This window comes from Emys orbicularis, chromosome 10 (genome assembly GCF_028017835.1).
Source record: "Emys orbicularis isolate rEmyOrb1 chromosome 10, rEmyOrb1.hap1, whole genome shotgun sequence".
NCBI classification, from domain to species: Eukaryota; Metazoa; Chordata; order Testudines; family Emydidae; genus Emys; species Emys orbicularis.
The window spans coordinates 88887852-88899935 of NC_088692.1; the positions used below are offsets into that span (position 1 = coordinate 88887852).

The 12084-nt window shown below is 44.9% G+C and overlaps 1 protein-coding gene across 1 annotated transcript in view; it reads left to right on the forward strand.

Moving 5' to 3' along the window:
- ADAMTS7 (ADAM metallopeptidase with thrombospondin type 1 motif 7) overlaps positions 1–12084 on the forward strand; it is a 135436-nt gene that overhangs the window by 88891 nt on the left and 34461 nt on the right. The window contains exons 20-23 of the mRNA XM_065412189.1: positions 823–975; positions 1763–1936; positions 3458–3604; positions 4685–4844. Coding sequence (XP_065268261.1) covers positions 823–975; positions 1763–1936; positions 3458–3604; positions 4685–4844 — 634 coding nt within the window. The remainder of the gene's footprint in view (positions 1–822; positions 976–1762; positions 1937–3457; positions 3605–4684; positions 4845–12084) is intronic.

Sequence of the window (12084 nt, forward strand, 5' to 3'; positions counted from 1 at the left end):
CAAACGCATGAATCTGTAAAGCATTTCAAAAGGCAAAGCTGGAGTGGAGAAGAAAGGACACAGTCTCCCAGCCAGAGCTCACACAACTAAAGTTATTCTAGAGGAACTCCTTTCCTACTCTTCTTCCTCCCAAAACACAAAGAAGCCTGAAGTCCTCTAGGAATTGATTAGACTAGAGAATGAGAATATGGCTGGGGAATTGTAAACTAACACAAAGAATTCGCTAGCAGGGATAAAGTTCTCTATTAACTTCTTTAGGATGGTTTAAATGTTCTATAGAAAGGCTTTCAGTCTCTGTTACATTCTGTGGTTGTGATTCACTGTTGCATTGACAGTGATGTAACGCCACTGACCCGCAGTCAGGGCCGGTTCCAGGGTTTTGGCCGCCCCAAGCAGCCAAAAAAAAAAAAAAAAAAAAGCCGTGATCGCGATTGCGATCTGCAGCGGCAATTCGGCGGGAGGTCCTTCGCTCCGAGCGGGAGTGAGGGACCGTCCGCCGAATTGCCGCCGAATAGCTGGACCTGCCGCCCCCTCTCCGGAGCGGCCGCCCCAAGCACCTGCTTGCCAGGCTGGTGCCTGGAGCCGGCCCTGCCCGCAGTAATCCAATGGTGAATTGGGCCCTGCAGGTTTTAAGACACATTTCTGAAGAATCCCATTTAATTTTTATTGCATTCTTGTGGTTTCATCCCTGTCGAATACCATAGGGCAAGTTGTTTGCTTTGCTGCCTGTGTAGCTCATTGCTCCCTGATTGCTGAACTTTGGTTTCTGTGGGTGGGTGGAGGCAGGGGTTAATTTTTGCTCTGTTACTGACTGTGTTCCAGTGCTCCACAACCTGTGGCTTAGGAGCTAGCTGGAGGACAGTGCATTGTAGCACAGGCAAAGATGAAGATTGTGTTGCTGCAAATAAACCTGTCCCTGCTCGAAGGTGTTACCTGAGACCATGTTCCTCGTGGCGTATTGGAAACTGGAGTAAGGTAAACATAAATATACTTCCCTTCTCCTTGCCCTTTATTGGTGTCTCTGGCTATGGCTGCATTGCAAAGGAAAATCCACCCCATCAAGTCTCAGAGCCAGGGTCAGTTGACTCAGACACGGCTGCGGAGCTAAGAATAGCCGTGTAAACATTCCTGTTGGGGCTGAAGCCCAAACTAGGAAACCCAGGGAGTGTAAAGAGTAACTGGTGGGAACATAATCGCTCTGCTTGGAAGGGAGTCAGCGAAAGTAGGAGTGGAATCACTTAGGGTGGTCGAAAGAGGCCTGGGCTGAAGCGAAATAAAGGGGAGTTGTGGGAGGATATTGGGGAATACCTTGGAGGTGTTCGGCTCTCAGAAAGTTTCACAAGAATCCCTCATAGCGGGAGACTTTTAAAACTAGACTGGACAATCCCACTGAGAATAAATGGTAGGCAACGCTCCTGGAATGGCAGGATTACTATGGATGATTTTAACAGGCCTTAACTTTCGAGATCTGTGGATGTGGGGACATGACCTCAAAAAGCTGTCGCCACTGAAAATGCAAATAGAATCCTTTCAGAGTGGAAAGTCTTGGTGGTGGTAGTCATGCTTAGGACCCTCTCCAGCTTGGGCCAGGTACAATCATGGAGAGACCCAAAGGCAAAAACTGAAAGAGTTAATGAAAGACAGAGCTTGACAATTCATTTCTTTAATATCTGGGTAAACTCCACTTTGCCAGAGAGATTCATGTCTGGACACTGTTACTGCCTCCGCTCCACCAGCATGACTCATTGTATTGTTTACCCAGTGCTCCAAGAACTGCGGAGGGGGACTGAAGGTTCGGGACGTGCACTGCGTTGACACCAGAGAACAGAGGCTTCTGCGGCCCTTTCATTGTCAAGCTGTTTTCTACAAGCCCCCAATGCAGACTCCCTGCCAAACCAAGCCTTGTCTGGACTGGTATACCTCGTCCTGGAGAGAGGTGAGGGGGATTTCTAGAGAGAGAGAGAAGGTGCATGCAATACATCATCGGAGATGGGCCTGGTCCAAACGTCACTAGAGTTCAGAGGGTCCTGATGCAGCAGGTGTCTCTGTAAGGAATACATGAAGGCACAGATGGACCAAGTTCTTTTCAATATGTTTTAACAGCTGTTTGCAAATAACCCAACACTATCAAGAGTTTATTAAATGATGAACTGCCAAACTATGATGAAAATTGGGTTAATCTCAGACACGGGTTGAATGTTCTAATGGAAATTCCAGTAGGCAACTGCTGCTCTATGTTCTCTTCCACTTGCCCCCATAGGTTTCCACAGACAGATCAATAGCCCCACAAACTAGGAGATTAATAAATCTGGTGCTGTGTTCCAAACCCTGCTGTTAGTTGGACGTAGGAGAATCCAGTTGAAGCTAGCCGTCTGCGGTGCCCACCAGAGGGTCCCCTGAGCAGGCTGGTGAAGGCACTCAGCCCCAAAATAGCTTGTAACTTATCTGTTTTCCTTTCCTGTTTTTTCTTTGTTTACCGGAGATGTCACTGAATGAGGCATTCTGGGATTACAAGGGGACTTCTGGTATTTGTGAAGCCCCGTAATGATGCATCCCAGGGTATCTTCAGTTGGAAGATTCCACAGAAAAATGTTTAAATGGTTAATTAAATGTTATTTCTTCACTGATTTTCTCCTTCCCCGCCAGTCTGAGCTTGGCACAGTCCTGCTTTCGTAACCCCCGTGCTTACACTGCAGCATTGGATTAGCCCATTATCTTTTATTCCATGTTCATTTTTGCCTTCAGCTTTAAAAGTAGCCTGTCAGCTAAATAAAGGAATCTGAAGGCCTTGAAATCTATTGTTTACTCTACACTCTCCCAGTCAAATATCTTCCTAACTTGGATCCATTTATCACTAGATGCCCCATTCATTTTCTTATCTGTATATCCAGTAAATATATTTTTTTGTCTGGTTTGTGATGTGATGTTTCACATCAGCACTTATTTTTCATTCCCTTCCCTGCAAATACATTTCGCTGGCATTTTACTTTTGCTTAGCCTCATAGTGCAGCATATACTGGCTATTATTTAAGAAGTACACAGTAGTGCCAGACAGCTTGTAGGCCACATTCCACATTCAGTTCGACTTGTGCGACTCTCGTTGATGAGAAGTCAGTGGGAGTATTGTGTGACCTTTGCTTGTGGGCAGAATCTGACCCTCTCAGTATTTGGATCTAGGAAGTAGTGAATGTATATGAGCTGAGATCTGCTGTATGCTTACAAAGTGGTGTGTGCCTAAGAGTTAAACTTCAAATCAATTTAATAGCCTCACTTCCACAACTGAAACCACCCACAGACAATAGTTATAATCACAAAAATGGGCATTCAACACTGGAGGCAAATTTTTCTTCGGGCCACTTCACACTGTAATTCCGTAAGAAACAAGTAAGTGGGGTGTTTTTCCCTTTCTGTTACTCCAGACTGATTCCAATATGATGGTTTGTTTGTTTCTCCTTAGTGCTCTGAGTCATGCGGCAGCGGCGAGCAGGAGCGTTTAGTTACGTGTCCAGAATTCGGACGGTGTGATGAAATGTTAAGGCCAAATAACACAAGACCCTGCAACACTCACCCATGTACCAAATGGGTAGTGGGATCGTGGGGAGAGGTGAGCAAATGTTTAAGGGAAATAAATGTCTCCTGCAGCTGAATTTCTCTTGGGAATTAATCACGTGTATTATTTTTGTACAGCAGTTTTCCAGGGACTTAACTGTGATCTCAGATAAACAAACACCTGCTATACTACCTGGGCTGTAACACCGGTTTCTGCAATCGAGCCCACACCATTTATAGTAGAGTTTATAAGGTCTTGTCTACACTTAAACATTTTGCCACTTTAACTATCCTGGCATAGTTAAAGCAGCAAAAAAAACCTAGTGTAGATGTATAAAAGTGCTTCCTCCAGTCTAGCTTATTTTGGTTTGGCAAAATGAAATAAATGATGCTGGTATAAATCACCTTATACCACTATAACTGTGTCTATACTAGGGCGTTTCCCAATATAACGATGTCGGCAAAAAAATCACACCCCTAACTGACAGTTATGGTGGTAAAAGTTTTCAGTGCAGACCGATGTCCCATTCCATGTCCATGTATCTGAGAATTGAATGGAGACGTATTGTGAGTGACTCAGTTTCAATAAATTGTACAGAATATTGACAAAAATAAACCACAATGAAGAGTTTCTCATTGACTAGCTCTGCTGAGAAAAGGCACACGGGGGAATTCTGTTTCTAAAGAAGTCCTGTTTTGACCAGATACTTTATAAAAACTGGAGGAGCCAGGCCAGCTATGAAGACAATAAAGGTTAATGGACGTGTGTTGCTAACTGTGCCTCGTGTTCAGCCAAACAAGAAGCCTCCCACCTCTTCAGTCAGCAGAATTAATAGAGGTCTGTTCACTTAGCGGAAGCTAATGCGCGCAGCAGCACCAGATAAACTTTGGGTTATGTACAATAGAAATGCCTTTGTATCCCATAGAAACAGAACTAACTGGAGCAGGGGATAAAAGAGAAATAAGTTCTACAAAGACAGTGTAGGAATTTTGCTCGGATGCCACTTTAAACATGTGAATAGCGATGTAGCGTATAGATATTTAAGTGAAGTCTCAAATCCAGCAGCAACATATAAAAAATAAACCTTAATTCTGGATGCAATTGATTATATCCCATCTAATTAACTTTCTGCAGTGCACAGCTAGCTGTGGTGGTGGCATCCAGCGGCGACAGGTGAAGTGCATGAACACAAAAACTGGTGAAGCTGAAGAAGACAGTAGCCTGTGTGACCATGAACAGTGGCCAGAGAACACCCAGAAGTGCAATCCCCAGGACTGTGACAATAGCGAGTCAAGTAAGTGTTTAATAACTAATGCAAGGTCATATGGCTTCAAAAACTTAGCACAGAAAATTCAGGGATACTTCTTTCCAGTGAAATTAACGTTACATATTTTTCTCTTTAAGCAAGTCAAGCTGCACAAGGGCTTGTGCAAGGCTTTCCAGTGTAGAAATTCTGCATTTCATGAACTCTGCTGAGGTTTGGTTATGATCTAAGGGAATTGTAGACAATTGAACTTTGCTTTCAGTTAAGAAACTCTAAAGTGGGGGATTGCATTCAGAATAAATATTTGCATTAAATCACTTCTGTATTCTAGTGCAATCTTGTTGGTAACCCTGTAATGATGCCACAGCTAAACCAATTGGAATCACACACAATGTGGAGCCCATTTAGGAAAGTTACAATAAAACATAGTTTATCATCACGACTTAGAATTATTAATCCTCTAAAGGTTGACAGTCGATCAAATTTAACCGTACTCAGACTTGTACCAGTGGGCTCACCTGGGGAAAGTAAAGATACTGTAGCAGCCACAATACACAGAAGCTGGGCCATCTCTTCAGCTTGTATAAATCAGTAGCTTCCTTGCCTTCACTGGAGCTATGCTGATTTACACCAACTGCAGATCTGGCCTTTCCAGTGAAGCATAGATAATGTCAGTGCCGCTGTTCAGCCTTAGAGCCAATGATATTTCGATGAGACAATAGGGATGGTTTAAAACCCATCCAGATGTTCCAGTTTGGCAGACAGGAGAATTAGGCTTTTGAGGGTTAGTCCTTCGAGGTGCTGAACACTCTGGCCCAAGTCAGCAAAGCACTTTAATGAATGGCACTGCTCACATGCCTCAGTGCATGGCTGGATCAGGCTGAGCGCCAGGAAGGACTGAGCCCTTTGCAAGGTTGTTCTTGTGATGCACCGTTGTGCTTTACGTAATGTCCAACACACGTCGGAATTTAGAAATAGCTTTACAAGAAAACATGGTTTTCCTGGACTTGAAAATGTCTGGCTAGCTGCCGAGCAGATGTTGCATGAGGTTATCACATTTTCATCTCAGCCTTATTAAATAGCAGGATAGACATTGTACTATGGGGGTTTCAAAAGCGCTCAGCATTGGACTAACTCTGCTTTGATTGAAGTCAAAATGAGATTTACCGTGGACGTCAGTAAGAGCAGTTAGGACAGCACCAATTGAAAGCCCCTCGTTGACTTTAATGGGTCTTGGATCAGGCCCCTTATTCTCTGTTTCTGAGATGGAGAATTTAATTCTGAGCAAATGTAGCAAAGAAATTTGAATTTACTTGGGGGAAAAAAAACAGACTGAAGCTTTTGATCTGAACATCCATGCCCCCACCCAGCCATCTCATTCGCTTCCCTCATCCTCTCATTGGGGCTGGCTAGTGTGTAAAATAAACACGACTAGTTCATATGTTATAAACATTTGTCAGCCTGCAGTTCCACCCACTCAGTGAGGAGTCAAGCATTGCATGGCGAAGATTTATTATGCCACTTCAGATATGAATCATGCACAATGCGCAGTGTGTCGTCTGAAAAGACAGAATGAAATTGCAGGTTCTCAGGCCTCCTAAACATCTGTGCAGTGAACTTGCCATATTGAGTTACATAATTGTCCTGCCATACAGGAGAAGTCCCCTCAATACTGAGTTTTATGAAGGAGTGAAGTAAGTTCCAGGTTTACAGTGCAGGACTCGGCACATGTGTGCAATAATGCAATTACCATATCTCCTGCAGAGATTGGAAACATCCCAGAACTCATACTGTACCAGCCAGCTACATTGACCAGACCAGTAACTAGATAAAAACTCAACATTTGCCCACAGGATCTGAGTGCCCACAGCTATTTCCTATAATAAGTACAGGGAAATACAGTGCGGCATCATTTCACACACTCTTGGTAAATGTTGTTTAAATGGCATGCTCTTCCTTGGATTGATGGTCTCTTTGCCCCTTACTAAGCTGTGCTCTGAAGAGGACTGAAAACCGCATCGGAACACGATGCGTTTTCTGGGTTCAGTCAATGTAAATATTGTTTCTAACAGAACTTAAAGCCTCCCATTGTTTGTGTTATCCCAGCCTCACATTTCACTCGTGAACCCCTCAGGGTAACTAACTGGAGGGAGCAGATCGTGGATGGTAAGCTGAACGACAGTGGGCAAACCTAATCTTTGAGGGGGAAATCCTGCCCTCTGTCTCCACCATGGCTATGCAGAGCGTTGCCTGGCAAAGTGGAGCCAACACAGTTCTGCTACGTGGGAAGGGAGTGATATAAAGAGGGAGGCGTACGCAGCCCTGTGGCATGGACATCCGTGGAGCAGCGGCTGCCATGTAGCAATGCACATGGGGCCGTGCTATTGGATGAGACGCTGCATAGACCTTCCTACCCTGCCCAGGGGGCACGCTGCTGCAGCATCAGAGCTGCAGAACGGCAGGGAAGGGAAGGGAAGGGGGTTGTTTCTTTCCCCCAGCCCTTCGGCGCTACCCAGAACCCAGCCCAGCTATTCTGGCAGGTTGATGGGCTGAGAATTGGGGCCTTTCCAGGCTATATTCCTTTATTATGTTTATAAGGAGCAGCTAGAATTCTTTTTAGTCATGGCTTTAATGTATGTTTAGGACCTTCATTAACCCCTGATATGTTATTCTCTTTCCCTGTCCCCTTCCTCATAGTGTGACACTTGAACCATTTATTGTTCGTGGGAAATGTTTAGTCTCCTTTCAGATCCCGGCACTGGCCAGGAAAGGGTTGTGCCTGGAGGAGTTTTGCCCAGTTTGTATATTTACAGGGGGGAGGGGCTGTCATCTGTGAAATTAACATAACTTTCTGAAGGCTGCTAACGTAATAGGAGATGATAGTCTTGCCTTTAAAATAATGCAATGCAGAGCATTGATAACAGCAGATCGCTCGCACCTCCTCCGCAAGCTGGGGCAGCTGGAACATCCCTTTTGCCTGCTTCACCACCCTTGACTCAAGGCAGGTTTTCTCCTATTAAGAAAAAGAGTTTTCGGCGAAGTTTTAGTCCTTTCGCTGTGCAATTGAATGGCCATAGATCTGGCACATGTTTTTTAAACAGTGTGTGGACAGCATGTGTTTTTCAGCTCTCTACGCCTGATTAGCCTAGCCGATGGGTGTGTAGGTCTGCAGGGTCCTTGACTGGAGTTGTTTTATAATGGCACCAAGGAATATCTACCATGGGGAAGGCAAGGCAAGCCAAGCAGCTGACATGCACATAGGTCCAAATCAGGGTATTCAGAGGTTTCACGTCATTAAAAAGGAAAACAGCAGAGAGAGACATGTTGCCAATATGGAACCTCAGGCAATTGATAGTCCTTGTGGATGGAAAATCATACGGCAATATACAATGATTGTTCTCTTCCTTTTCCTCTCTTTATTCTCATGCTGAATAGCAGTGATAAATAGGCTCAAAATATCTCTGCACTGATACATATTTGGATGAGTAGCTTCCCCGTGGTAATATGACTGTATTTCTGTAAGTCTAGGAAAGCCTCAGCCAGAGGCATAGAGTGAGAAATGTGTGCCAAAGGGCCATAGCGGTGTAAGGGGCCCTTTAACAAATGGCCCCCTGCTACACGGGTTTCCTTGATTAAAGGACAGGTCACAATGATCCTTGCAGGGTGAAGGCTGCACAAGAAGCACTTATTAACCCTTTCATGGTTCAAATTCATGCACACAAGGTGGGGAAAATTCTCATGCTTCGGGGGATCGCCACGATGCTCCTTTCCTAGGACAGTGGGAGTGTCAATGCCATAATCTAGCCCATCGCATCCAGCCAGCAGTGGATCTGGTAACCATTGTCAGTGATACGATAAACCATTTAAAATAGTCTTTAACTGGCAATTATTTCTGTCCATCATCAGAGCCATGCATGGGATACAGCTGTTAACAGCTGTACCAAGTCTATGGGCTGCACAGGGTCCTTGGGCCAGGCTGGTGGCGTTGCTCCTTCATGCCCATCACATTCTCCCTTCACCCAGACTGAATTTAAACCATGAAAGGGTTAATAAGCAGTCTGGAATTTAGACCCAGATCACACTGATTAGGGATGCAACTAGGAAACTGGGTGGTGTGCAAAGCTGGCTAATGAGGTTTCAGTGGTCATGGTTAAAATACAGGCATTTAGATGGGGGGTTAATATGCCAGAACCAACCGATTGCAGATGAGTTACCTGCATTATAGATTGAACTCACCTTTTGGAGCTTCGAGCCAGAAATGTTAGGTTAATGCCCAGGAACGATCAGAGGCTCCTCTAAGAGCTGGGTGAATGCTGAACAGTTCCAGTTCATAGCCATGTGTTTTGAAATGCAGCAAAACCCAAAACACTGGGATTTTATCACTCTGAATGCAGGAGTGCTGGGACAGTTTGGTAGAGTTTACACAGAGTGACTGATACAAGATGAGAACCTAAACCCTCTTCTGCCTTCCATTCTACCTCCACCCATCCTTCCCCAAGACGCATACAAGAAAAATCCTTAAACTCTCACCATTTTAAACTAGGTCAAAAATTGAAAGCAATACAACCATGTTAATCCACCTGCCCCTGAGTTAAATAGGAGGCAGTAGGCAATTATTTTTCTGTGATCCATTGCACAGACTCTGAACTTTATTTCAATCCAGTAGCACAAACAACTGTAACGTATTGAGACTGTGCTTCTCACACAAAATAAAGAATACATGCTGCAGATTCGGAGAACAGGGCAGTCACCTAACCTACTTGTGAAAACAGCCTGTCCAAATACAGACAAGTTGATGTGAGATATCCCTAAAGAAGTCATTTCTTCCTTAGACTCTTGATGCACATTTTCTTTTCATTTTGGTTCAGTCAAGGAAACGTCCACCGTTCGTAAACAGCCGTCACTCCCTCATGCAGCAGTGGTTCAGAGCCATGGAATTTCATGGCCATGGCTAGGTTCCTAACAGACTATGACGGAGTTAAGTGACTGGACCCAGAAGAAGCTTGCAAAGTGTCCCTGGGGGCAGCTCAGCAGGCAGTGTAGCATTGTGTTGTGTGACGCACTCTGGTCAGAGATACCTTGACGCTCATGCCCTTCAAAACCTGCTGAAGCTGTGACTATGTGAAGGGACGATGCTCGTTGTGCTCAGGTAGCATCTGACAGCCGGCTCTGCAGCAGCTTTGCAAAGTCCCAAAAGCCAGCTTGCTATAAGGCACATCTATTATTAACATTGAGCACATGCAGTTACCATGAGTGAAAGGAGATGGACTATGCAGGGGAGGAGAGAAGTGGCTGCAAACCCTCTGACCCCACTTAGGCCAGTTTAAATATCGCTGCGTCACTGATACAGTGAGGTGTGAGCCCTGTTTGCTTACGTCCCTGACAGACTCAGAGGAATCTCACATGCTGTGCTTGCAGTGGTTGATCACACATGACCATGTTATAATCTTTACTGCCTTGTAAATCATAATGTCCCCCACTCTTATTTTGCTTGATCCAAAAATTATCCAAACCAGCTTCAGCAGTCACTAGCTGCAAGGTGAAAAGAAAGTTGCCCAAGTTATTTTTGCCCCAGATGAATAACATGGGCAGCTTTCTTTGAATCTCTGAACCAATACAGCTTAGCTCCACCCTCCATTTAACAGAGATGGAATGTGGCTGGGACTGTGTGGGACTAAAACAGTTTCTTGGATTAAGGAAGGGGAGGAAAACCAACGGCTGGATTTGTAGCTAGGTTATCTAAAGTGCCGGTATCTCTCCCCTTTAAATCTGACAGTATCTGAGTATTTCTGACCAGGCGGCTCCCAGCCTGTTTTGTTTGTAAACCTCCTTTTGCATCGTTTAATTTTAGACCCTAGTTAGTTTCCTGGGCCCCTGTCTTCACTTCCTGCTCCGTGGCAGGGGTGGGGGAAGCAGACAGGAAGCTGAGGAGGCCACGGCCCAGTGGCTGCCTCCAGGAGCCAGTTATGGAGGTGTGGCAGGCCCACTTCAGTGACAGCAGCTGGCTTTTGGATTGTTGTTTGGCTTGGAGGCAATTCCCCCAAACCTGCAGCTCTCCCCCAGCTGGCTACAGTGGAAGGAAGCCAAACTGGCTGCTGGGGCTGCAAGTGGCAGGCCGGGAGGAAGGGTTCATAGATTCTAAGGCCAGAAAGGACCACTGCTATCATCCAGTCTGACCTGCTGCATGACACTGGCCATAGGACTGCCCTATATTAATGCCTGTTTGAACAAGAGCAGATCTGTTAGAAAAGCGTCCAGTATTAATTTTAAAATGTCCGATAATGCAGACTCCGTAGTAAGTTGATCCAATGGAGAATTACCTTCACTATTAACAATTTGCACCTTGTTTCTATTCTGAATTTGTCGATTTTCAGCTCCCAGCCATTGGATCTTGTCAGACCTTTGTCAGCTACATTGAAGAGCCCTCTATTATCAATCATTTGTTCCCCACGTAGGTAGTTATAGACAGTGATCAAGTCACCTGAGTTGTCTCTTCATTAAGCTAAACAGATTGAGCTCCTGGAGTCTCTCACTAGAAGGCCTGTTTTCCAGTTCTTCAATCAGTCTCATGGCTCTTCCCTGAACCCTCTCCAATTTATCAACAGCCGTCTTGAATTGTGGACACCAGAACTGGACATGGGATTCCAGTGCCAAATGCAGAGATAATATAATCTCCTTACTCCTACTCAATATCACTCTGTTTATACATCCAAGGAGGGGAGTTGCTGCCGTTGAGAGTCTGGACTGTTTAGTGCCTCTCAAGAGTCATCTGGAAAGTGGGAGAGGAGCCTTTATCCCTCAAGTGGCTCTGGCTATAAACCCTCCTGGTCATCAGCTCTGGTTTTTGTTGCTCTTTTCCCCCAGACTTCGTGGGTTCAGGAGCATTTTGGGGGCTGAATCCAAATCAGATTGTGCTACAATAACCTAGAGAAAAGTGGAGTGCTCTGCAATACAACTAAGTAATTATGGTGGTAGAATGAGTCTAAGACTTCAGACTGACAGAAATTTACTTATTTCCATAAGTTAGCCTATTCTAACACTCTGCTCTAACATACTACTAGTATGTAGCTGACAGCTGCAAAGAGTATCTTTTATGATAGTCAGACTGTGCAGATAATCAACATTTGGGAACACATACAATCAGAAAGCCAGCCCTGAAGCTGCAGGGTTTTTCCACTAACCAGTCACTTGAGAGCTGCTTACAAAAGACTAGTTGATCTTCTGATATGTTGCGTGAAAATTTAACATTCCTTTCCTCTGCCACTCTAAG